This window comes from Neofelis nebulosa, chromosome 1, assembly GCF_028018385.1.
Source record: "Neofelis nebulosa isolate mNeoNeb1 chromosome 1, mNeoNeb1.pri, whole genome shotgun sequence".
Classification (NCBI taxonomy): domain Eukaryota; kingdom Metazoa; phylum Chordata; class Mammalia; order Carnivora; family Felidae; genus Neofelis; species Neofelis nebulosa.
In genome coordinates, this window is record NC_080782.1 from 176,712,578 (window position 1) to 176,739,983 (window position 27,406).

General features: G+C 42.2%; 1 protein-coding gene across 5 annotated transcripts in view; it reads left to right on the forward strand.

Annotated features, from left to right (window-relative positions):
* ABCC4 (ATP binding cassette subfamily C member 4) overlaps positions 1-27,406 on the forward strand; it is a 264,459-nt gene that overhangs the window by 59,630 nt on the left and 177,423 nt on the right. For 4 of the 5 annotated variants that reach the window (XM_058681819.1, XM_058681826.1, XM_058681841.1 and 1 more), the window contains exons 4-7: positions 1,124-1,348; positions 23,724-23,813; positions 25,116-25,279; positions 26,640-26,765. In XM_058681819.1, the coding sequence (XP_058537802.1) occupies positions 1,124-1,348; positions 23,724-23,813; positions 25,116-25,279; positions 26,640-26,765 (605 nt within the window). Of the gene's footprint in view, positions 1-1,123; positions 1,349-5,596; positions 5,711-23,723; positions 23,814-25,115; positions 25,280-26,639; positions 26,766-27,406 lie in introns of those variants that run through there. The other variant, XM_058681851.1, reaches the window with a different exon arrangement.

Genomic DNA, 27,406 nt, shown 5'->3' on the forward strand with positions numbered 1-27,406 from the left:
TTCAGCATCCGACTTCAGCTCAGGTCATCTCACGGTTTGTGAGTTTGAGCCCCATGTTGGTCTCACTGCTGTCAGCGCAGAGCCTGCTTCGGATCCTCTGTCTCCCCCTTTCTCTGCCCCTCTCCCACTCTCTCAAAAGTAAAAGAAACATTAAAAAAAAAGAGTGGAAGTAGGTTGTGGGGTGAAGCGGCCATCTGGCAGGGAGGGGCAACTTTTGCTGTTTCTTTGCCTTTTAGTTTTAGGGAGAAGAATTGCTTTCCCGAAGTCTTAGGAAGGAAGCCCCTGTGCCTCCTCCCTCATTGGTGTAGAATTTTAATTTTTTGCCTCGGGGAGTAAAATAGATGATGGTAAAAATTCTTCAAAACCGGCACCTGCCACGTGTGGCTGATAGGGAACCACTGATGGCATTCTTTTGAGTTTGGCTTGTGCTGTGTTAAACTCCTGACTCCAGGAGGCGGTGCTCAGCTTCACCCCTGCTATGGAGAGCCTGGGAACCTCTCAAGCCTGGTCCTTTTTCTTCCTCCATCAGAAGTTGGGAGAATGGACTCCGTTCTCCGGACCTACCGACATGTGGAGTTTGGGTTGGGAAAGATCGGAGGGTTCCCTCTTTGGGGTGTGTTTGGTTGTAAGGGTGTGCCTCCCACAAGTGAGCCATTCTTGGCTTTGCTTTGGGCTGGGACGTTGAGAGTGCAGGTGAAATCGGTGGGCACGCTGTGAGCTGGGGCTGCCACATGTATGCACATCCCTTACTGTTTTTTTTTGTTTTTTTTTTTGCTACTCTTTTCCTTATTCATTATAGGCCAAGACTTATTTGATAGTTTGCCAAATGCATTCTAAAACAGTGGTTGTAACATTTATGGAGCATCCACAGTGTACCCAAGCACAATGTACTAAAGCTTTATTGCCTTTGCACTTCAAATTTTGGCTTAAGTTTAAACTATTACTGGCCTGTCTTAAAGAAGAAAATAGTTCTGTTTTGCTTTGAGATTAGTGATGAACGTAGTACTTTGTTAAAGTGCTTTTTTTTTTTTTTTTTACATGTTAGCAATAAAAGCAAAGCTCGTGTTACGAAAAACTGGTATGACCTGTATTTCTAATGAAGGCTTTTTTTCTTTCCTTTCAGGAAGGCACCAGAGTAATCCAGCCCATATTTTTGGGGAAAATCATTAATTATTTCGAAGACCATGATCCTGCTGATTCTGTGGCTTTGCGCGAAGCCTACGGCTACGCCACGGTGCTGACCGCCTGCACGCTCGTTCTGGCCATACTGCACCACTTATACTTCTATCATGTCCAGTGCGCTGGCATGAGGCTAAGAGTTGCCATGTGCCATATGATTTATCGGAAGGCAAGTGTCATTTGCTATCGTGTGTACCTCACCTGAAGCATCTCGTTGCGGGGGGCGCCTGGGTGCCTCAGTCGGTCAGGTGTCTGACTCTTGATTTCAGCTCAGGTCATGATCTCATGGTTGTGAGATCAAGTCCCACGTCGGGCTTCAGTGTGAAGTCCGCTTATGATTCTCTCCCTCTTCCTCTGCCCCTCCCCCACTGGCTCTCTTTCTCTCGGGGGCGGGGGGGCGGGGAACAAAGCATTTTGGGAAAGTTCGTACATTAAAATTTTTGTATATAGCATCATTTCAATATCAGAGAAGCTTGGTACTTACATCAGGCTAATGTGTGTGTGTGTGTGTGTGTGTGTGTGTGTGTGTGTGTTTTCCTTTAAGTGAACTTTACTGATACATAATGAAAGTTTTCTATTGGGATCATATCAGGGCTGCCTTTGATAACAGGGCTGCAGGCTGTTGCAAAATACTCTATTTGTAACGGAGTCTAATTAAAAAGTATCTTAATTAATTAAAAAGAATCTAAAAAGTATCAAAAATAAGTATCAAATTGATTTAGGCATGAACAATGTCCAGTGTTTTCACACCCTAAATCTCCTAGTTGTATGTATGGAAATGCTGTTCATTAAAACTTTTATTTACATCAGAATTGTATTTTACGAGTGACCTTCTGTGAAACTGGATCTATAAAATTGAAGCTGAGAGAAAAGATTCTATTTGAGACAGGGAATAATTTTTTAAATGAACCATTTAATCATGTTCCATCTAATTGTGTTAATTAAAGAAAAACAAATAGAATCCATGCCAAGCACATTCACTGTGTTCCATAGTTGTGGTTGTTTTTAATAGTATTAAAGAAAGTAGTTGGATGTTTGGGATGAAACTTTAAATTTTACATTGTTTTTAGTAATTTTGGAGAGAACTTATAGTTTCATGTGCTTTACGTTGCTTTCCATTCAAATTATTTTATGCAGTATTTTCTTCTCCCTTAGTGTAGCAGTTTTAATGACAGGACCTGACTTGATGTGTTCAGTGTTTTTGTATGCAGAAAATGCCATAATCTTCACTATTATGAAGGGAGTGAGGATCTCAGGTGTTTTTACAAAGGAGCTGCCACAGATATACCAGTGACAAGAGCTCAAGGGCTTTGCACAAATTTGATCCCGGATATATCTTTGCCTTGGGCTTTAAAAACAAAACCACAGGGGCGCCTGGGGTGGCTCAATGGGTGGAGCATCAGCATCTCTGACCTCAGCTTAGGTTAAGTCAAGCCATGATCTTGCGGTTGGTGAGTTCGAGCCCCACATTGGGCTCGCTGCTGTCAGCCTGTCCACACAGAGCCCACTACAGATCCTCTGTCCTCTTCTCTCTGCCCCTCCCCTGCTTGCATTCTCTCAAAAATAAGTAAGTAGGAAAAAATAAAAACACAGACACCTCATTTTAACTGTATTGTATATGTGAAATTTGCTAAGAGAGTAGATCTTGAGTGTTCCCACCACACACACACACACACACACACACACAATGATAACCGAAGTGATGGATATGTTAATTAGCTTGACTATAGTTCTCATTTCCCAATGTATAGCTATATCAAAATATGACATTGTACACCCTAAATGTATACAATTTTGTTTGAAGTTTTTGAGGTTGAAGTAATCTCTACACCCAACATGGGACTTGAACTTATGACCCCAAAATCAAGACCCTCATGTTCTTCCAACAGAGCCAGCCAGGCACCCCAATATATATAATTTATATTAAGTCCTTATTGAAAGATAAAACTAAACCGTTTAAAATATTGCTTCTTGGGGGCACCTGGGTGGCTTAGCCGGTTAAGTGTCCAACTCTTGATTTTGGCTCAGGTCATGATCTCATCATGTTGGGTTGCGTGATCGCGCCCCATGTAGGCCCCTGTGCTGAGCATGGAGCCTGCTTGGGATTCTCTCTCTCCCTCTTCCTCTGTGCCTCCCCCGCTTGCTCTCTCCCTCTCTCGAAGTAAATAAATAAACATTTAAAAAATATTGCTTCTTGAGGCACCTGGGTGGCTCAGTCGGTTGAGTGTCCCAACTTCGGCTCAGGTCATGATGTCACAGTTCATGAGTTCGAGCCCCGCGTCGGGCTCTGTGCTGACAGCTCAGAGCCTGGAGCCTGCTTCACATTCTGTGTCTCCCTCTCTCTCTGCCCCTAACCCACTCACATTCTGTTTCTGTCTCTCTCAAAAATAAATAAACATTAAAAAAAACTAAAAAAATATATTGCTTCTTTTACCTAGTTGCTGCTTATATAGAGCTTCTGTTTCTTGTGAATACTTTCCTTGGCAAAACGCAAGATGTCTCCTCCACGTTCTTCCTTTGAGCAGAGTCTTATTAATCTTGGAATTGTGTGAATCTCAGAGGCCTCTTACTGCCCGTGTTACGACATGTAAACTCCGGGTCCTCTTCTGTGACCTGGAAATGGTAGTAGTGCTTGTATGCTCTAGTCAAGGGGTCTTTGCTCTAGTCAAGCGGTCTTCGTTGCTGTCCCCCCGCCCCCCCCCTCATTACTCCATTGTAGTCCATTGTACCATTTAGGAGAAGAATAGTGATTTCTCTGTAAATTAGCTAGATTTTTGTTTTTCCAGGTCATGCTTATTAGCTTCCATAAATAAATAGGAAATTCCACTAGGGCTCTACCGTGAAAACCTGCAACATGGAAGTCAGGTTTGAGGTGACATTTCAGTCCAGCAGAGCTCTGCTGCACAGGTTAGTTGTCGTTCACCTGTTTTTCTTCCTCTTCTCACTAACTTTGGAAAGTTACCTTTGGGAAATCCGATCTGACCTGGCACATTTGCTTACCTGGATGTAAACATCTCTCAAAGGTGTTAATTTGCTGGCTTGATTATCCTAAAAGGATTGTCCCCTTACAAAGAGGGTTAAACCAGTAGGCGTAACCTGAAATTCCAGAAAGGTGGGAAACACCAATTTCTAGAATCCTGCTAGGTGAAGACATAGACATTTCAGCAGCTCTGAAAGCCCTCTGTGAACATTTGTGCCTTAGGCTCAGGCCCCACCTCCTGATCCCCGTCCTGGGAGAACACCAGGTTGGGTGTTGTCACTAGAGTGGCTATAGTTTATAATAGTGAATGGTGTTGAGGGATGTATCGTATATATAAATGACTTGTCATTTGTCTACCTTTGCACAGCTTTGGTACAATTACTCTTTAGGAGCTTTGAGATTTTTTTTTTTAAGATTTTATTTTTAAGCAATCTCTACACCCAGTGTGGGGCTCAAATTCACAACCCCGAGATCAAGAGTTGTATGAGCTCAGGAGCAGGCATTGATTGATTGTGGTAAAATATGCATGACATAAAAACTTCCCATTTTAGCTCTTTATGTGACATTAAGTACATTCACATTGTTGTGTGGCCATCCTCACTATTCATCTCCAGAACTTATCTTCCCAGACTGAAATTCTGTACACACTAAACACTGAACTCCCCAGGCCCCTCCCCCACAGCCATCACCTTTTTACTTCCTGTCCCTAACCCTAAACCCTGGTCTAGGTACCTCCTGTAAGTGGATTCATGCAGTATTTGTCATCTTGTGTCTGGCTTATATCAGATAGCGTAATGTCTTCAAGGTTTATCCGTATTGTCAGAATTTTACTCCTTTTTAAGGCTGGATACTATTCCATTGTATGGATGTACCACATTTTGTTTCCCCATTCATCTGTCAGCATTTGGGAGATTTGTCTCCATCTCTTGGTGATTGTGGATACTGCTGCTGTGAACGTGGGTCTACAAATACCTCTTCAAGTCTGTACTGGCAGTTCTTTCGGGTACATTCCCAAAAGTGGAATTGCTGGGGTATAGGCTTAATCTTTTTGAGGAACTGCCGTGCTCTCTTCTGCGGTGGCCGCATCATTTTACGTTCCCACCTGATCATTGATTTTTCTCTTAAATTTGATTAAATTAAGAGGAGTTTTTATGAACTATGACATGTTGCTTGGATTAGTGTTTCCAGTTGGTGGTCTGTAGAAACAGCCCATGGTGGTCTGTTGAGGTTCCTCAAATTTCTAGGGCATTTTTTTCAGAACTTTGTAGCAAGTCATGGGATTGTGCAACACAGGCTGTGTTTTTGTAAAGTCACCAGATTGGCGTGAAGAACACAGGTTCCTCACCTTAGTGGTGTTTTGAACATTATACTTCATCATTTTAGAAAGTCCCTGCCAGTCACGAGTCATTTTCCCAGCATGGATTGCTATTACCTCTATGGTGGGACTAGTGGTTTACTTACCATCTCTGTTCTTGGCCAAGACACAGAAAAGCAGGACATGTCCAGCTTCAAATATCAAGGGGCTACTTCCTCAGCTGAGAACACAGGAGGGTAGGTGCCAGGCTGGGGGGAGGATGGTACCTTCAGACGAGGTGTGCACGGATCAGAGGACAGTCTCCAGCCCCGTCACTAGTGGGGATGGATCTCTCATTTGCCAGCCTGACCTTGGCTTCAGGCCCAGGTGGAAGTGAGCCTGAATGTTATAGGTCTGTAGTCCTGGGGTGGGCAGGATGGGAGTCTCAGTAATCAAGACGGTCTTGGCCTGTGGTACAGAGAGTTTCTTGTATTGCAAAATGCATATGGCACAGAGGTTTTTACTGAAGATCTTTAGTCCGATTGGCTCTGAGTTTCTTGACTTTGTGTCCCTGTTGGTGGTTGGTTTGCTCTGAATGCCGGGTAAAGCCAGAGCTGGCACTTTTTGAGTTCATGGATGTTGTTTTTTGCTACTTGCTTCCTGGTGCAGACTTCTTACAGAGTTGGATCGGTTTGACCATATTTCTTCTTGTGGCTAAAGTCTTGTCTTCACTTTTTTAGTTACCCCAAAGGATGATTTGTGAGAGAGTATTTTTCTTCGTTTGAACTTCTAGGATGAGCTGATTCCCTGCAAATATCCTGGTTTCCTTTTATCGTCTGTTGTGGATCTGTCTTGCCAGAATTTATATACAGTCAATCCTCATTATTCACAGACGCTGTAGTTTGCAAATTTGCCTACTTGCTAAAATTTATATGTAATCCCCAAATCAGTACTCGAAGCTCTTTCATGGTCATTTGTGGGTATGCACAGAGTTGCTAAAATTTTGAGTCACTAGCTGTCATACTGTAAATAAGTGCCTTTTCACAGTCTATTTATATTTAGTGCCTGTTTTCTGCACTTTTGTCCTTTTTGTTGGTGATTTTGCTGTTTAACATCATCTCACATAGAGTGTGGAAGTGCTGTCTAGTGTTCCTGAGCACATGAAGGCTGTGATGTGCCTTGTGGAGAAAATATGGCACATACTACAGGAAAATGCCTGTCTTAGATAAGCTTGGTTCAGGTATGAGTTGTGCTTTTGGCGTGAGTCCAATGTTAATGAGTCCACAATGGACAGTAAATATGGTGTCATTAAATAGAAACACACAACATAAGGTTATGTGTGTATTGATGATAAAAATGTTATCAAAGGCTGGCAGGAACCCAAGTCTGTGTTTTCCCAGGAGCAATTAGGATTCACCAATTCATGGTCACAGTGACTTTATAGCACACACCTACCACGGATAAGGAGAGTGGACTACTGACATTTATGCAGTGCATCTCACGGGAAGGACATCTGTAGAGCAATCTTCTATGTAGAGAAATAATTTTACTTACCCCAAGTGTATTTTTAGTCATTTAAGTGGTATAGCTGTGTTTTCAGAATTCTGTAATTTGGAGAAAAAGACATGCTGCTTGTATCTATACTACTTAGATCACGTAGTCTTTCTCAGTGGACTCTTCCCCTTTCTTCTGATCTTTTCCCTTAAGACCCTCTTCTCTTGACCATTTTACTTCTTCTTTCTAGACCCTTCTCCAGCTCAGCCGTATTGTAAGATCAGCAGTCAGGACATCAGGCAGACTTTATTACAGACTCTGAGAAGGAAGTAGAAGGGGACCGGCCAGGAGGCAGAGTCAGCTTGCTGACTTCTCCTGAGCAGAGTCTGCAAGAAATGGAGCTGGAGTTAAAAAGCAAAAACCCCGTGCAGCAGAGCGTACTGGTTGTGAGAAGGGAAGGGTCCACCCCACTTGTTCATCTCCCCCTGAATTCACTCTCTACACTGTGCAAAGTTAGTTGGCATCTCAGCCACATGGTGTCGTGTCCATAGTTCTCAGACAGAACTTTGTTTTGTTTTTACTTAAAGCTAATTTTGTTTCAGTATAGATACCCTGCGTTTTGCTTTATATTTAGGCTGGATAATACGAGATTGCAGATATTCAACTGTTGAGGGCTTAATAAACAGCAATTTCATATGGCTCAATCCAGTATTTTGGCTATTAGTCTGTGGTTACATTTTCTTTCTGAAAATGTCTAGGGGCTAGCATCCTGAGAATACGGTCAAGAGTGAAACTGCAGTATTAATGGAAAAATAGAGCATTCCTAAGAAGTATATTTGGTTGGAATTTCTGTTTCTCTTTGTAACATTCTGACAAAATTAGGATGAGGTAGTAATGCATCTTACATTGTTTAACACTTTAAAATCTTTTAAACATATTTCCCCCTCCATTTTCCCCCTTGGATATAAACTTGAGTTGGACCTGTGCATTTTGTGAAAGAAAAGTTCATCTCTAGGGGCGATTTGTCAGTGTTGTAGTTGGCTAGGGAAGAGCAGTGTATCCTCACCAAGACTTGGTATTGTCAGTATTTTTAATTTTAGTTATTCATGGGTATGTGTAATAGTATCTCATTATGGTTTTGGTCTTCACTTCATTGTTGAGTAATGATGCTCAGTATCTTTTTATGTGCTTCTTTGCTGTTCGTGAATCTTCTCTGTGAAGTGTCTATGCAAGCGTTTGCCCCTTCTCTTATAGTGGGGTTTTCGTCTTGCTGAATTGTGTGAGTTCTGTATATGCAGGAGGCTAGTCGTTTGCCAGATGTATAAATTGCCAACATTTTCTTTCAACCTGTGGCTTGCTTTTTTATCTACCTAATAATATCTTTTAAGGAATGGAAAGTTTTTGATGAAATCCTGTTTATCAGTTTTTGTGGTTTTTTTTTTTTTTTATGGTTATTGTTGCTTGTATTCTGTCTGAGAAACCTTTGTTTTATTCTGGGTGTTTTATGGTTTTAGATTTAGATTTTGGTTTGCATTCATAGTGTATTAATTTTTATATATAATGTAAGGTAGGGGTTGAATTTTATTTAATTTTGATATAAATAGTTTCTGCACAATTTATTGAAAAAATTACCCTTTGGCCCTTTGAATTTAATTGGAAACTTTGTCAAAGATTAAATGACTATATGTGAATCTGTTTCTGGATTCTTATTCTATTCTGTTGATTTATAGGTCTATCCTTTCTCCAAAATGAAATTCTCTTGATTACTGTAGCTTTATAATACATCTTGAAATCAAGTAGTGTAAGCCCCCATCTTGTTCTATTTTGGTTACTTTGGTTATTCTAAGTCTTGTGTTTTCATAGAGGTTTTAGAGTCAAAAGATGCTATTTGGATATACATTGGAATTGCACCAAATTTTGTAGATCATTTAGAGAGAATGGGTGTCTAAATATTAGTTTTCCAAAACATGAGTGTGGTATATCTCTTTAAAATTTTTTTTTAAAATGTGTATTATTTATTTTTGAGAGAGAGAGAGAGAAGGACAGAGTATGAGCAGGGGAGGGGCAGAGAAAGAGGGAGACACAGAATCTCAAGCAGGCTCCAAGCACAGAGCCTGACTGGGGCTCCAACTCACGAACTGAGATCATGACCTGAGCCGAAGTCGAATGCTTAACCAACTGGGCCACCCAGGCGCCTTGGTGTATCTCTTTATTTAGATGTTCTTTAACTTCTCTTGACCATATCTTATAGTTGTCAGTATTGAGGCCTTTAGATCCTTCATTTAATTTATTCCTTAGTATTTTATGGGTTTTTTTGGGTATTATAAATGGTATTTTTAATTTTCATTTTCCACTTCTTATATAGAAGTACAACTGACTACACACATACACGCGCGCGCGCACACACACACACACATTTTTTGCTTTGTTTCCTGAGACCTTGCTAAGCCCCATTTAATTGTAAATTTTTGGGTAGATTGATTAGGATGTCTATATAGATAATTATGTTGTCTTTGAATAGAGACAATGAGAGCAAGAGATTAAACATTCTCAACTGTGAGAGGTGGTCCATTTTCCTCTTTAGTCATGAAGTTTCTGCATCCTGACTTTTGAAGTCTTTCATTAGCTTTGTTGGCATTTCAAATTGAGTTGTAATTAATTAACCTTCACCACCATACACTGTTGTTACTTATGCTTTAAATATTCATTTCTTCAGAATTTAAAAGAAAAGGAACTATCATTTTTATTTATCTGTCTAATTACCATTCTACTGCTTTTTGTTCCTTCACTGTCAAGTTTCCATTTGGTAGGATTTCTTTTCCACCTGAAAAAAAATATCCTTTAGCATTTCTTAAGAATAGGTCTACAAGTGATGAATTCTCAGTTTTTGTTTATCTAAAAATCTGTTTTTCTCCCTTGTTTCTGAAGGATATGCTGGCTGGATATTGTATTCTGGATTGATAGTTCTTTTATCCCTTTTAAGTATGTTAAGGGTATTGTTCATTGTCATCCGGCCTCCCTTGTTTCTGATACGAGTCATTCCTCTTTTGTGTCTTTGTTTTCCTCCTTGTTTCTGTTTTCTCTGGCAGGCTTTAACATTTTATTTTATTTTTTAATTGCTTTTTCAGGAGAGTGCTACCTAGGTGTAATTTTCTTTGTATTTATGCCTCTTGGGGTTTGCTGAGCATTTTGATCTTTAACGTGGTTCTTTTTTAAAAATTTTTTTTTTTTAACGTTTATTTATTTTTTTGAGACGGAGAGAGACAGAGCATGAACAGGGGAGGAGCAGAGAGAGAGGGAGACACAGAATCCGAAACAGGCTCCAGGCTCTGAGCTGTCAGCACAGAGCCCGACGCGGGGCTCGAACTCACGGACCGTGAGATCAAGACCTGAGCCGAAGTTGGACGCTTAACCGACCAAGCCACCCAGGCGCCCCAGTGGTTCTTTTTTTAAAAAGTTGAGAAATATTTGGTGATTATATCTTTTTTTTTTTTTAAGTTTATTTAATTTGGAGAGAGAGAAAGTGTGAGTGGGGGAGGAGCAGAGAGAGGAGATAGAGGATCCCACGCAGGCTCTATACTGTCAGTGCAGAGCCTGATTTGGGGCTTGAACTCACAAACCATGAGATCATGACGTGAGCCAAAGTTGGATGCTTAACCAACTGAGCTACCCAGGCGCCCCAAGGCCATTATATCTTTTAAAATACTCTCCTCCTCCTCTTTTTTTTTTTTTTTTTTTTTTTTAATATTTTATTGTTTTTGAAAGAGAGAGAGAGTGTGAGCACAAGCAGGGGAGGAGCAGAGAGAGAAAGAGAGAGAGAGGGAGACACAGAACCTGAAGCAGGCTTCAGGCTCCGAGCTGTCAGCGCAGAGCCTGATGTGGGGCTTGAACTCACAAACCATGAGATCATGACCTGAGCTGAAGTTGAACACTTAACTGACTTAAGTCAGGCACCTCTAAAATATTCTCTTCTGATGTGTTCTCATTTTTTTCTCTTTCTTTTTAATTTTTCTCTCTGTTCTTCAGATTGGGTAGTTTTCTATTGATCAACCTGACTACTTTTATCTTCAAACTGTTACTAAGCCCAGTTTTGTTTTTTTTTTCCCTTCCAGTTTTGTACTTTTCAGTTACAGAACGTCCACTTAGCTCTTTTTTAGAGTTTGTGTTTTTCTGTGGAGAATCTGTTTATTCCTATTTCTTTTTAATTCTTTGAACATACTTCCCTTCAACTCTTTAAACATAAAATTTTAAAAAATCCAATGCCTGGGTCAACTTGGGTTTGTTTTTATCCTTATTTATATATTTTGCTTTTTATTATGAAGACTGCTTTGCTTCTTCCTGTGGGTTACATTTTCCTGTTTTGTTTGTCTGTTTATTTTATTTTTTGCATGTCTAAGACTTAAGATTTATTGGACATCATGAGTGCTACGGTATAAGTCTACATTCTGATAGTCTGAGAATGTTGAATTTTGCATTAATAGGTCACTTAGTGGCTGATCTCTTTGAACTTGGGTAGGCTTGATTTATGCTTTGTTAAGCTTACATTTTTGGAAATTCTATGGTGTTTTCTCTTAAGCGTCTCCAAGTTGGTGGGTTTCAACCTTCAAGCTCTGTGTCCTTTGTGGGTCCTTGTTAGGCCTCTGTATCTTTTCTTTCTTTCTTTCTTTCTTTCTTTCTTTCTTTCTTTCTTTCTTTCTTTCTTTCTTTCTTCCTTTCTTTCTCTTTCTTTTTCTTTCTTTCTTTCTTTCTTTCTTTCTTTCTTTCTTTCTTTCTTTCTCTTTCTTTCTCTTTTTCTTTCTTTCTTTCTTTCTTTCTTTCTTTCTTTCTTTCTTTCTTTCTTTCTTTCTTTCTTTCTTTCTTTCTTTCTTTCTTTCTTTCTTTCTTTCTTCTTTCCCTCTGTATCTTTTCTAGGATGAGTCTAGAGCAAATCTGTTTTGTGGAAGAGATTCTCAACTTCACTACTGCATTTAGGGCTGTGTAATTTTTTATTGGGTGGGGAATGAAGGGAAGCTCATGCGTGTAGGATGTTGAACAGGAACTGTGGCCTCTACCCACTTGATGTCAGCAGCATCTTTCTAGTTGTAACAGCTAGTAAGGTCTTCAGACGTTGCCAGATGCCCCCTGGGGGCAGGGGATTAGGACCAAAATTGCCCCAGTTGAGAATCACTGCTCCAGAGTGGTCTTTAATTCTGAGACCTGTTCTTTCTGGCGTGTCAGCTGTGTACCAGCCTTGTTCATGATACAAAGGTTTCTCCACTCTGGCTAGGCAAGAACTCCAGTGCCCTAACTTGACTTTCAAGTATCCGTGTTCTGCTTGCTATTCTTTGTATCAGCTTTCTGGCGACCTGGGCCTTTGTAGCCCACCCCTCAGCTAAGGCCTTCCAGCAGCACCCCTTCCTCACCCTGCCCCAGGACTTTGGTGACCCTTTCATTGATCCTCGAAGAATCTGACCTCTGACTCCTCAGCTCAGTGGGGCTGCTGCACTGTTGGACTTGAGCTCACTGCCACAGTTGGAAAATGGTCTCCCGGCTGAGAGCCAAGACAACGGTAGTGTTTACCTCTTGAGTGTTCCTTCTCTCAGGGATCAGTCTTGCACCGCCTGTTATCTGAAGCCTGGAAACATAATTTTGCCCAGTCATGTAGCTGCGAATGGCAGAGGTGGGGGCTGGTCCCCTATCAGTTACTCAGCCATTTGTCAGAGCAGCTGTCTGCTCACGGCTTTTAATAGCTGGATGTTTATGGGCCTTGCAGCTGGGAGCTGTGTGAACACCGCAGGGCATGGTTAGGATCCCCTGGACGACATACCTGTTCAGCTTCCTTGCCGAGCAGATCAAGGGTGAGGCAGACATATGCTAGGCTGCGGGTCACTAAATTCTGTTATGAGTCATCTTTGTGCTTAACAAAAAACCCTCCAGCCTGGGCTTAACCCCAGACCTACTCCCTCAGGATTAAGAGAAGCCCTGGAAATCTGTATATTTAATCTGCGCCCCAGGGATTCTTACCATTAGGAAAATTGAGGAATCATTGTACTCCAGAAGGTGAAGGAAACGAGGGGCAGGGCAGCAGGGGCAGGGCAGGGCAGGGCAGCGCAGCGGTAGATGGCCCAAGGATGGGGTGGGCAAGACAGGGGGAGCCTTCTTGGCAAGTGAACAGGCAGCATGAATGTCTCCATTCCTTTCCCCGGGATTTATGCTAAAAACAGGACTTGATACTTAAGTTTTAAAAATCCAGTTTAATTTTTAAATTTTGATGTTGGTTGGGGCGTCTGGGTGGCTCAGTTCGTGAAGTGTCCGACTGTAGCTCAGGTCATGATCTCACAGCTCTTGAGTTCATGCCCTGCGTCGGGCTCTGTGCTGACAGCTTGGAGCCTGGAACCTGCTTCAGATTCTGTGTTTCCCTCTCTTCTCTCTCTGCCCCTCTCTCACTCACTCACGTGCTCTCTCTTTCTCTCTCAAAAATAAATAAATGTTAGAAAAAGTTACCAAAAGATTTTTTTTTTATGTTGTTCGAAAATGTTTTTATTTCTTTGTTATTTTAAGGTATTTCTGTAGGTTTAGAGTTTTGGTTTTAGACCACGTTTTCCCCAGGTCTTCAAAGGTAATCACTTTTGATTGATTTTTTTATTTTTAAGTAATCTCTATACCCAAGGTGGGCTTGAACTCACAACCCTGAGATCAAGAGTCACATGCTCTGCGGGGCACCTGGGTGGCTCTGTTAAGCTTTCCACTCTTGGTTTCAGCTCAGGTCATGATCTCACAGTTCGTGGGTTTGAGCCCCACATCTGGCTCTGTGCTGACAGTGCAGAGCCTGCTTAGGATTGTCTCTCTACTCCTCCCCCCCCCCCCCCCGAATAAATAAATAAAGTTAAAAGAATCACATGCTCTAATGACTGAGCCAGCTAGTGCCCCTCATTTTGTTTTTTATTTTTTATTTTTTATCTTTATGCTTTATTTATTTTTGGGGGGTGGAGAGGGGCAGAGAGAGAGAGGGAGTCACAGAATCTGAGACAGCCTCCAGCCTCTGGCTGTCAGTGCAGAGCCCAACGCAGGGCTTGAACTCACGATCCGTGAGATCATGACCTGAGCCAAAGTGCGATGCTTAACTGACTGAGCCACCCAGGCACCCCTCATTTTGGTTTTTAAATGTTTAGTTGTGGTCAAATACACATGACTTAAAATCGACCACATTTACCATTTCTGAGTGTACAACTCAGTGGCCTTAAGTACATTCACATCCTTGTGCAGACATCACCACTGTCCACCTCCGGAACTCTTTTCTTCTTGTAAAACTGAAACTCTGTACCCATTAGATCAGTTTCTCATTTCCCTCTCCCCAGCCCCTGGCGACCACCATTCTACTTCCTGTCTCCAGGAAACTGACTGCTTAGGTACCTCATGTGAGTGGAATCGTGCAGGATGGGTCCATGAGTGACTGGCTTATTTCACTTAACACAATGTCTTCAAGGTTAACATCATTTTTTTTTGAACAGGTCAAGTCATATATTTACTCAGTGTTCATTGAAACAATGACAGTTCACCCTGATCCTCAGCAGTGGTGATAAACTTTCAGTTGCCTGTGGAGGAAAAGGAAGGCATTTCAAAGAAGACTGTACCCCTCTCTGGTTCCCTGTGCAGAGCAAGCAGCTCTGTCTTGGTTATGTGTTGAAGACCTTGTCTCCTCCCTTCTCCTCCCTCTGGGACTCATTAGTTGAACTGACCGGGTTATTTTCTTTGGTATCTCTGAGACTTAGCAGCCGTTGGTACCTGGCTGCTATTGGTTACACCCCTTGCCAGTGAGTAGGAGAGTGTGGAATTGGGTTGAGAGTGTGATAGGTTGCTTTGTGAGGGAGCATTTTCTTGCTCTGTGCACTTTTCCATTAGTCGCTTTGTGTGTACTGGTGATAGATAACAAGGCATTGCTGCTTTTAGTAAGTTTGGTTTTCAAAATGTATGCTGTGAAAGTCATGATTTAGACCGTATCTCCTCTCATTTTTCTCCTGCACGGATTGACTCACTTCCTGAGAGCTTCAAGCATGGTGTTTACAAGTGAATGAGTAATACAACTAGTTTTGTGACCTTACAGAAGTGTGCAGTGTTGCTTAGGTGTGCTGTATATCCAACTTCCTTAAGCTCTGTACTTTGATAAATATAAAACATTTGAGAAAAGGAAAATCCCGTTTGTAAAACACTCTTCATTTTGACGGTAAAATTATGCACCATGGATGAGTTCGTAGAGGGCATATCACTTCCCTCCTGTACTTTTGGTCTGAAGGAAGGCACATGATGAGCAAAATTTAGAAGCTTCTTTATAGACAAAAGAGTTCTAAGTATAGTTGCCATAAAAGACTTAGCATATGGGGGCGCCTGGGTGGCTCAGTCAGTTAAACTTCTGACTTGGGCTCGGGCCATGATCTTGTGGTTCGTGGGTTTGAGCCCCACGTCGGGCTCTGTGCTGACAGCTCAGAGCCTGGAGCCTGCTTCGGATTCTGTGCCTCCCTCTCTCTCTGCTTCTCCCCTGCTCATGCTCGCGCTCTCTCTCCCTCTCTCTCTCTCTCTCTCTCTCTCTCTCTCAAAAATAAATGAACATTAAAAACGAATTAAAAAAAAAGAGACCTAGTGTATGGCCTCACGTATAAATTTTTAAGACTAAACATGCCACTTTTCAGAAGATAGTTTATGCTCACATTTTTTGTTATAATTTTTAGAAACAGAAAAGTGTATTAAAAGATATTTTTAAAAGTTGATAGAATTTTTTTCCTTCTATTGGGAATGTACTTCATTTTTATTTTCTCATTAAGATAGTCTCTCCTCTAACCCTAAAGTGCATGTTTGTAAGAGTGTGTGTGTGTGTGTGTGTGTGTGTGTGTGTGTGTGTGTGTGTTTGCTTTCCTTTCTCTCCTAGTTACTGGGTTTTTCATGCTCACCGTATTGTTACTTCTTCCTGCTGCCCCACCAGCTCACCTTTGGCACAACTCTTTGTGCTGCTCGTCTCTCTCTTCTCCTCTCTTGTTTAGGAAACCAGTCACATGGGGCTTCTCTTTCAAAGCAAGAAATTGGTGATGGAAGGGTGTGAGTTGGGGGTAGTCTTTCATTATCTGGGGACGTGACCTCACTTTGAACACGCTACCATAATTAATATAGCCTTACACATTCGGGGACTCATGGCCATTAGGGGTGATGAAGTCAGGGAATGTGGAGTCGGTCTGACCTCAGAGCAAATATCCCAGGCCCCCAAGTGGTTCTTGGGTTCCACAGTGGGGCCCTTGTGCTCAGGTCTTGTGAAGTCTGTACGTGTCTTTCTGGCCTCTGGACTCCAGTAGGTCACCATGGTCGAATGAAAAAGAAAAGGCCAGTGGAGCTAAAAGAAAGCTAAATGCCAAGGCTTGCCGAGAGCTTTCTGTATAGGTGAGCTGGTGTGTGTGCCAGCCATGGAAAACCAGGCAGGAAGAGAAAGAAAAGGCAGTGGAGCTCTCAGATTATTGACAGCAGCAGCTTGTTGATTTTGTGTGCACTTTGGTTTCCATTTCCTTGAATCTGTTTTCTTCTACAGAACCCCATGGGTTCATGGGGACGGAGAATATTAGGCTATCCCTGGGTCCTCCTCTCAGAAATGGAGTTTAATCTCTAGATTATGTCATCATGAGAGTCGGTGGGGCAGCATACTAAGCAACTCCAGGAAACAATATTGGAAAAATACAGGCAACTTTCTGCTTCAGTTGAGCTCAGCATACTCCTCGCACTAGCTTGTTGTGATACCCAGTGTACCTGGAAACCGCATCGCCTGGTAGGCCCAGCTCTGCCGAAGGGCCACGAACCAGGAAGTAAACCCCAAATGCGACAGAGGTGATACAAGTACTTGATTTTTTGTTCTGCAATTCCTTTAGGTTCCTCCTCAGAGCCAATTTACTGTGATTTTTCCTTAAAACATTACAAAGCTGTATCCTAGTTTGGAAAGAGCGGTAGGTACTGGTGAGATGGTCCACTGAAGGGAAGCCTGGCAGCGGGGAACAGAACGGATTTGTGACGTATGCAAAACTCCAAAGGCTTGGCCATTTGGGGCGGTCGGTTCGAAGAGTGTCCTCCACACGTACTGAGGATTATTGACGTTGGGTAGGAGTCAAGTTGGTGATGAGGAATCTGCACCATGAGGAGGTGAACTACAGTTTCTGCTTTGAAGGACAATTAGAGAAGCGATAGTTAGATGTCCATACTTGGGTTTTGTGTTTCATTTGTACTGATGAACATAATTGAGAAAGAAGAAACTGTATTTTTCACATGAATGATGAATATTACTTGATTTATTATGTTTTTTTAAAAATTTTTTTTTAATTTTTAGTTTTTAAATTTACTTTAGAGAGAGGGAGAGAGAGGGAGAGAATCCCAAGCAGGCTCCATGCTGTCAGTGCAGAGCCTGATACAGGGTTGGAACCCATGAAGTGTGAGATTGTGATTTGAGCTGAAATTAAGAGTCACATGCTCAACCGACTGAGCTACCCAGGCACGCGCTTGCTCTATCCTTCCTCCCCTCCCCTCCCCTCCCTTGCTTCCTTCCTTCCTTCCTTCCTTCCTTCCTTTCAAGTATTTATTTATTTTTGGGGGAGAGAGAGAGAGAGAGAGAGAGAGAGAGACAGACAGACAGACAGACAGCATAAGCAGGGGGTGAGGGGCAGAGAGAGAGGGGAACAAAGGATCTGAAGCAGGTTCTGCACACACAGCACAGAGCCCAATTCGAGTCTCGAACTCAGGAACAGTGAGATCATGACCTGAGCTGAAGGCAGATGCTTAACTGACTGAGCCACCCAGGCACCCCACCCCTTGACTTATTTTTCAAAAATTGATGAAAATTAATGTTCTCGCCCAGATTATACGGTTGTCTTACACTCCAGATGTATTTTCACGCCCACCCAGGGAAGGAACCAGCTGTAGACGGATGCATGCTCACATGTAGTTTGCATTCCGCAGTTGGCAGTGTTGTTTCTAATGGCCACACATATTCTAGCATAACCGATAATTAGATGGTTTTCCAGTTGTTTATATTAACAGATGTAGTGACCAAACCAATTAGATGGTTTTCCAGTTGTTTATATTAACAGATGTCAGTGAATGTGACCAAAGTGAAACCTTTGGAGACATCCTTAATTTTTCAGGGTATATACATCTCAAGGCTTTTGAATGCCAGATTTCCTTCCAGAGTTGGTAACTCTTTACAGTCTCTCTGGTGAAATGAGATGGCCCCACACCCTTGACAAAGATTGGATGTTCTGGTTATTATTATTTTTTTTTTTTGTCTTTGCCACAATTCCAGTTTCTAGATGAGAAATTATACTGCTCTGTTCTTTTAATTTACATGTCTGAGTCAGAATGAATTTGAGTATTTGAAAATTTTCATTAGCCATTTGTTTCCCATAGTGAATTTCCTGCACATATTCCTTGTCTCCCTTTTTTAAATTGGTAGACTTTTATAATTCTTAATGATACTAGGTGTTCTTGATTTATTATGATACTATTCTTGGGTCCAGAAGATGGACTGAGACTGCAAATACTGATTGTGGTTTCTTTTGTTTGCCTTCTATTGCTCTTATGGTGGAACTATTTTGTTTTCACAAAGGAAACAAATTTAACCAAATAGTATCCTCTTATAACCTGTCAACTTAAGGAAATGTGGAACCAAAACATTAGCAGAATGATGATGCATTAGTAGGCATTAATTTGTACATTGTTTTTCTCTACACCGGATATGAACTGTTTTTAAACTATAATGCATACAATTTATCAGAAACAAACTTCAGTTTTCTACATTACGAAGAAGAGTGGTAATTTTGCTTCATTAGAAGAAAAAATACAGTGTTCTCTGTGAGGCATGAATATGCTTAGCTTATTTTCTCATCTGCAAAATAAGGGATAATTTTTCCTTTGTAAGGTTGTTTCCTTTTTTTCTTTTTTGAGAGAGGGTGCAAGTGAGCGAGGGACAGAGAGAGAGAGAGAGAATCCCAGGAGGGGCAGAGAGAGAGAGAAGTGGGGCTTACTCAGGTGCCCAAGATCATTTCCTTTTGAATTGTCTGGGTTATAGTAGGTGCTCATTAAAAGGTGGCTGTTTTTATGATGCTGCTGATTGTAAATGAATATGACAGGGTCTGTGCAGTCAGTGAGCCGATAGTTCCAGGGCGGGGGATAGGGGGCAACACACAGATCTTTGATTACACTAGATGCTGTTCTGGAGGTATGAACAGAGGGGTGTGTGTGTGTGTGTGTGTGTGTGTGTGTGTGTGTGTGTTCCTGTTTCTTTGGTCTCAGTCAGAATCTTTGATCATCAATTTTATACCTTTCTTTCTTTTAATGTAAAACATTTAAAGCTAGAAGTTTCCTCTAAGGCTTGCTTACCTGTATCTTTACAGGTTATAATGTGGTATATTTTCACTTTCATTTATTTAAAAATAATTCTGATTTCTCTTATGGGGTCTTCTTTGCCACATAGCTATTTAGAAATATGTTGTTAATTCTCAAATATTTGGGGTTTTTAGAGCTATCTTAGTGATTTCTAATTTAATTTTTTTGATATTGGAGAACATTCTGCGGAACATTTTTGTGTTTAACATTTATTGAGATTTATATACCAGCCCCGGCATATAGGGTCTATGTTGAGAAATATCCAACGTGTACTTGAGAAAACTGTCCTGCAATTGTTGGGTGTGGTGTTCCACAAATGTCAGTTAGATTAAGGTGGTTACTAGTGTTGTTCACATCTTCTGTAGCCTTACTCTTTTTTTTTTTTTTTTTGGTCTACTTTTATCAGTTACTGAGAAAGGGATGTTGAGATCTATGTGTGTTTTCTGATTTTTCTCTGTAGTTCTGTTTTTGTCTCATATATGTTGAAACTATAATTTGATCCATACACATTTAGGTGTGGTGAATTCACTTTATCATTACGATATGTTCCTTTTAATCTCTGGTCATATTCCTTGTCTCAAAGTCTGTGTTGTCTTATATTAATAGAGCCACACCGCATTCATTGTACCCGTTGTTTGCATGGCATATCTTTTTTATCCTTTTCACTTTCAACCTGTTTGTGTCTTTAAAGTATATCTCCCTTATACAGCAACTTAGGTTGGTCCTTTATTAATCTGTTGTGACAATTTCTGGCTTTTAATTTTTTTGTTTTTAACGTTTATTCCTTTTTTTTTTTTTTTTTTTTTTTTGAGAGACAGAGAGCATGAGTCGGGGGGGAGGGGCAGAGAGAGGGAGTCACAGAATTGTAAGCAGGCTCCAGGCTCTGAGCTGTCAGCACAGAGCCGGACGCGGGGCCTGAACTCACAAACCGTGAGATCACGACCTGAGCTGAAGTCCGACACTTAACTGACTGAGCCACCCAGGTGCCCCTCATCAGATATATTTTAGTATTCCATTTTGATTCCTTTATTGGCTTTTTAGCAGTATCTCTTGTGTTTTTAGTGTTGACTTAGGATAGGCTTCTTAGCTTGTCACTGTCTGTATAGTCCTACTGTTGGACTACTTTACCTAAAAGGTAAGAAACATGCAAGCATAAAACTCTGCTACTCTTCCTCATTCGCTGTGCTATTGGTGTGAATGTATTTCACCTCTGCGTATACCATGGAGTGTTACCATTTTTTGCTTTAAGCAGCCAGTTGTCTTTCAAATAAATTGAAAGGAGATTTTTAATCTTTTATGTCTACCTGCCTTTTTGCCAGTTTGGTTTCTCTTTATTCCTTATGGTACATCTGAGTTTTTAGTCTGTTCGGCACCAGTTCCCTTTAGCTTGAAGACTTTCTTTTATAATTTCTTAAAGTTTCGTTTGGCTGGTGATAAATTCTCAGACTTTATTTGAAGATGTCTTAATTTCACTGTCATCGTTTGAAGTACATTTGTGTTGCTTATAGAATTCAGTTATTGTTTCCAGTCTGTTAGCTCTCGATAGATGTTCCACTGTTTGTGTCCATTGTTTCGGATGTTGGCATCACTTGATTGTTTCTGTGTGTGTAATGTGTTATTTTTCTTGGCTCCTTTCATGACTTTGTCTTACTTTCTGGTTTTTAGCAGTTTGTGATGTGCCTAGGGAAAAGTCTTTTTTTTTTTATTTTTTATTATTTTTTTTAATGCTTCTTGGGGTTTGCTAAGATTCTTACATATGAAAATGAATATTTTCTACCAGACTTGGAAAAATTTCAGCCATTATTCCTCAAATATTGTTTTCTTCCCAGGGTGCCTGGGTGGCTCAATTGGTTAAGTGTCTGACTATTGATTTTGGCTCAGGTCACGATCTCACAGTTTGGGAGTTTGAGCCCTGGATCAGGCTCTACACTGTCAGTGTGGAGCCTGCTTGGGATTCTCTCTGTCTCCCTCTCTCTCTGCCCCTCCCCCGCTCTCTCTCTTTCAAAAAAAAAAATTAATAAACTTAAAAAAATTTTTTTTCTTCCCTATTTTGTCATCCTCTTCCAGGACTGCCAATTACATGTGTTTCATTCCTTATTATTGCCCCACTGAACCTTCAAGCTTTTTTTTTTCTTCAATTTCTTTCTGCCACCTGGCTTGCAAATTCCAGACGTTTCTGCAACTTGAAACAGATGCCTCTTCCTCCTTGGCACAGGGAAACTACAGTTCTGCTGGCAGATGCCCCCAGGCAGGAAGCCGGCTGTCCCGGGGCTATGCTCTGGTGTTTCCCTTCTCTCAGCGCACAGGGTCCTGTGGCGCCCGTGGTTCCTGCCTGAAACAGTGGCCTCCTATGTTCCGTCCAGTTTCTTAGATTTACGGGCGGGGGCGAGGGTGGGGGGGGCGGGGGCGGGAGTCCGGGACTAACCATTCTTTCAGGGGTGGAGGCAGCCTCCACCCAAGCAGTTTGCTTGGAAGGTGTGTCTTCCTCATTACCAACATTAATGACACTCCACTGTTTTTTTTGTCCTAGTCAGAGTGTGACTGCTTTTCTTTGGACAGATGATTAATTTCTGTGTTGGCTGCAGCGTTGTCCTTAACTTACGTGTGCTTCTGTTCCGGAGCCAGCCTTTGGTCTGTTACTGTACCTGGTCACAGACATAACTGAATGACAAGTTGTCCTGATGGCCCGCTGAGAAGAGCTTGGTCTTTTGCACAAATTGTCATCTGCACCCTCTTACCTGTGGTCCTCGTTGTCAGTGACAGTCTGTCCGTGATGATTCTAATTGGGTACAGTAGTCTTGAGAAGTTTTGAAAACGATCAGTCAAAAAAAGTTTTTTTTAACGTTTACTTATTTTTGAGAGAGAGAGTGTGAGTAGAGGAGGGACAGAGAGAGAGAGGGAGACACAGAATCCAAAGCAGGCTCTAGGCTCCAGGCTCCGAGCTGTCAGCATAGAGCCCAACGTGGGGCTCGAACTCACGAGCTGTGAGATCATGACCTGAGCTGAAGTTGGATGTGTAACCGGCTGAGCCACCCAGGTTCCCCGAAAATGATCGGTTTTAGAATCAGTTTTATGTGCTATTGACTTACTTTAATTGTTAAAATTAGTTATCATGTATCTACTTCCATAGTGTATCTTCTACATGAGGGATTCACATGTATTTGTATGTAAAATTGGCTTTAAAAATACTTTCAAATGAGCCTTCGATAATTAAGGCACCGAGGTTTATTTCTTCCTGTAGGGGCATTTCTTTCTTTTTTCTTTATAGTTGGGGGGGGGGGCTGTATTTTTTGTGACTGATGTACTTATATTTATGTAACACTTTTTATTTTCCAAAGTGTCTTCCCTTATATCTGGCCCTTCCTTTCCATTCACATTCACACAGCCCTAGCACACCGTCTTTTTACCCTTGCCTGGACCATCAGTGGTTCCTAATCCTCCCTTCTTATAAGAGTCTCCTGGCCAGTGACTTCTACAGTTGAATCTTCCTAGAGTTGCGTTTCTTGCTCTAATGTAAAAAGACATTTCCTGCTCCATTCTGTTTTCCAGACATTAGCTGCTTTCCATTCTACTTTTCTAGCTGGATTTCAGGTACTCTTTACTCAGCTGCTTCTACATTTCTCTTCCCTGACTGCATGCTGTTCCTTCCACTCACAGTGTTCTTCCCTTCTCTCCATAGTTTCTCCTCCCCATTGTCCAGGGTCTGTCCTGCCCACAGTGTCACTCAATGGAAACTGTCGCCAGTTCCCTGTGCTGCTGTCGTTACTGTCCATTTCACGCTTGAATTACCGGTGCTTGTCCATATCACGTCCTATCTCTAAACAGGGAACACGCCTCCTCAGTCACCCTATCTACTGGAGCACTTGGTGTCCTCCACGTAGTGGATAAAGAGTATCTGGCATCCCACTCATAGGGACCCTGGGGTCTGTCCAGGCAGCATCTGGGCTTATTTACATTTCCAGAACCAGGAGACTTAAGACCCAGACGTTGCATGCAGAATTAAGGACTGGTTCCAGATTTCCAGCTTGTCCGTCTCCTAATTTCTGTCCTTAGATAGTCTCTTCACTCTCGTAGAATGTGGCTCAAAATTACTTTAGTTGACTCCTGAGGACATATCCTTCTATACTTGGGGCTTGTCCAAACTCATCAAAACTGGTCTGGGGGAGTTGGCTTCTGCCTCCGTTGCTCTCGTTGATCCTCCAGGGATGTGGCTGCCACCACATTAGTCGAAGGCTGACCCCAGGTCCCTAGAGCCCTGCTGTCACAGGTCATCCTGCTCTCCCGACGTCACGCAAGACCCCATAAAAGTACACTCCATGTTCCTAGTTCTCTGAGTGTGGCTTAGTATCACTGTAGGAGTATAATTCTCCATTCCCGTCTCTGTGCCAGGCACTTCGCCTTAGTAACAAGGCCATGGGAAAGACTACTACCGGCCAGATCGTCAATCTGCTGTCCAATGACGTGAACAAGTTTGACCAGGTAAGCTGCCCCTGAGGGGGCCTCTTTCCTTCCCACCCCTTACTCGGTTTAACTTACTGGAGTTTCTGGTGCCGGTTTTGGGTGTAGGCCAGACTTCTGTTGGGGACAAAGACGAGGATACTTTTTATTCGCGTCTCATTTCTTCTGTGTGCAACTTAGCTATGATAATATGTGTGGTCCGGCAGGTAAGAGTTCTGTTTGCTTAATGTGTTTATAGCATACTTACTTGACGACTTCATAAGCAGACAGCAGTGTTCTCGTCCCACTTGGTTAAAGGGTCCTAATAGTCCTTCAGGAGTGGGGCTTCTGAGCACACTGTGTTGATATTGCTGAATTGTCTTCCTCCCTCTCTGGATGTTGACCTTCTGCTGGACAGGGATTGTTCTGGGCCTTCTAGAGTGCTTGCTACATAGGAAGTCTTTGATTAAAAAATGCCACATGGGTGATCCCTAGCCAGAAACAAACTGTTCTTCTGTATCCCACCGTGTTGCATTTACATTTACCTTATGAATATATCACACTTTCTGGGGCATCGTAGCTGCTGGTTGGATCTGTATGGCACTAGACCACTTCTCTTTCAATTATGCATTCATCAAACATGAACTAAGGTTCCTATTCAGTTTCAGGGATGAATAAGGCTTAGTTTCTGCCCTGGGGAAGCACAGCCTATCAGGGAGAGAAATGAGCAAGTAATTACTAGAGAGCATGGTAGGTACCGTAATACAGGTTTTTGTGAGGTCCTGGGAAGCCCAAGGGAGGTGGGGCTGAATTTTGTAGTAGAGGAAATTTGGGGGAACCCTGGGCCCATGCGTGGGGTAGACAGAATTGAAATCTTCCTTTTTTTGGTTTAATTTTTAATGTTTATTTATTCTGAGAGAGAGAGTGTGCACGTGCGTGTATACAAGTGGGGGAGGGGCAGAGAGAAGGAGAGAGAATCCCAAGCAGGCTCCGCACCATCAGAGCAGAGCCTGACACGGGGCTCAAACTCGCGAACTGCGAGATGATGATCTGAGCTGAGATTAAGAGTTGGACGCTTAACGGACTGAGCCACCGGGGCGCCCCTTGAGATCTTCCTTCTAGTACTGGTGGTTGTGTTCTCCCTGGATGTCCCTGAAGCCTTCCCTGTGTTCTGGAACAGCTTCATCTGGGGCGGATACTTGGGATCTTGGCGTTAGCAGGTTTAAAACCCACTGTGATCATTTCTGTGTAGGTTCCTGACTGTTCTTTGAGAGCAGATTGTTTCTGTCCTCACTGGTTTTGTGTTTCTGTAGTCCTAAGAAAGCTTTGTCTTTTTCTTTTAAGGTGACCATATTCTTACACTTTCTGTGGGCAGGGCCACTGCAGGCCATAGCAGTGACTGCCTTGCTCTGGATGGAAATAGGAATATCCTGTCTGGCTGGGATGGCAGTTCTAATTATTCTTCTGCCCTTGCAAAGCTGCATCGGGAAGTTGTTTTCATCACTCCGGTAAGAGAAACACTGGTTCAAAAAATAGGTAATATGTATTTGTTAATATCCATGGTCTGCTCCATGCTTTTTTTTTTTTTTTTTTAAGTTTATTTTGAGAGTGAGAGAGTATGAGAGAGCAGTGGAAGGGGCAGAGAGAGAGAGGCAGAGAGAATCTCAAGCAGGCTCTGTGCTGTTAGCACAGAGCCCGACTCGGGGCTCGATCTCAGGAACTGTGAGATCATGACCTGAGCCAAGATCAGGAGCTGGATGCTTAATCAGCTGAGCTACCCAGGCACCCCTGGCCCCTGCTTTTGTTCAAAAGCCAAACAAATGTCTTCTGTGATCTCTCCTTTGTGTTGGCTGTTCAGGCTTGGCCAGTGGAGGCTCCAGCTTTAGGCTGGAAAGGTGAAGACATCCACTGGCTCCTCCTGGCCAGCTTTTTGGGCACCGTGCCTTGTAAGTAGTGTCTTCAAGCAAAATTTACATATGATGATGTTGTTTAAACATGTATTAAATAATGCGACAATTTAAATGTCTATTTAGAGGCCCAGTTCTGGCTGCGTATATTTTTGTTATGCTTGTGTTAGAGCTGTTTCCAGGTGTGTATGTGTGTGCCTTGTTTATAATTCAGCGTGTCCACTAAATTTTATAAGCTCCCCAAGGGCAACACCAACCTCAGTTATATCTTTATACGTCCCACAGTCCTAGCAGCATACATGATAGAAAAGTGGCTGGTGATGCAGAGCTTACTGGGGGTGAAGCAGGTGCCAGAGGACTGGGAGAGGGTCACGGTCAAGGTTGTCAGGTGGATGATGATGCGCTATTTGAAGCGCATTGAGTTCTTCTGTGTCTTTACCGGTGGTGTTTTCTCTATTTGAAATTTTCTTTCCCCTCTTAGCCATGGAGATATATTCTTTATCCTTTGGGTCCTGTTCCAAAACTGCTGGGACTCTGAAGCTTTTCTTGCTCTCCCCCTCGCCCAGTAGAATCAACAGCTCTTTCTTTTCTGCTCTGAAGCACTTTGTTACCATGTTATTATACTGCAGCCAACTGTATTATTGTTGTTAGATTCAGGCGCCTTTCTGCCTTCCCTACCCACTCATGACCTCCCAGAACAGATGGTTTGTATCTGACTCTCTCTGATGTCTTCCTTAGCCAATGTTGTAAGTTCTCCAAAAGACTTCTTGAATTGGGATGAATTGTTGACTTCCTAACTGAAGTCTTTTTCCATTTGTATTTTGAGTAGGAACTGCCTCTGCTGTCTGGGCAGAGTTGCTGTAGGGAAGCATTTGATCCCTGGTCTCTGACTGTGCCAGCTGCTGATAAGCAAAGTGGGGCTGTGATGGCTGTTATTCATCTCTCACGTCTGTCCCCTTAGGAATAAGACTGCAACTTTCACAGACGTCAGGATCAGGACCATGAATGAAGTTATCACTGGCATAAGAATAATAAAAATGTATGCTTGGGAAAAGTCATTTGCAGACCTTGTCACCAGTTTGAGAAGGTAAAGTTTCTGTGTATTTCACATCACGTTTCTATACTTTTCGATCTCCTGCTTTCACCGAATTGTTTGACAAGTCTCAATGAAGTTTTCACATTAAAATGTGAATTTAGGGGCACCTGGGTGGCTCAGTCGGTTAAGTGTCCGACTTCTGCTCAGGTCACAATCTCATGGCTTGTGAGTTCGAGCCCCACGTCGGGCTCTCTGTGCTGACAGCTCAGAGCCTGGAGCCTGCTTTGGATTTTGTGTCTCCCTCTCTTTCTGCCCCTCCCCCTCTCGCACTCTGTCTCTCTCTCAAAAATAAACATTAAAAAATATATTTTTTTTAAATGTGAACTTAAATACTATACACCCCACCCTGTGCTTCTGCTACTCCAAAAACAAAATTTCAAATGTCTCTTAATACCCCAGATCCCAAACCAGCCATGATGGTAGTATTTGCAAATATGACATTTACACTGACGCTATAATTTGTGCGAATGTAGCACAAATAGGAAAATTATAGAGATTGGGCCAAACTGTCAGAATCACTATGATTCATTCCAGACAGAGACACAGATCCATGGAAACACTGGTCCTTTTTGTGTGGCTTTACGTTTGTAGAATGTTTTTCAGTCTGTGAGTTAAATATTTGATCAGTTGTG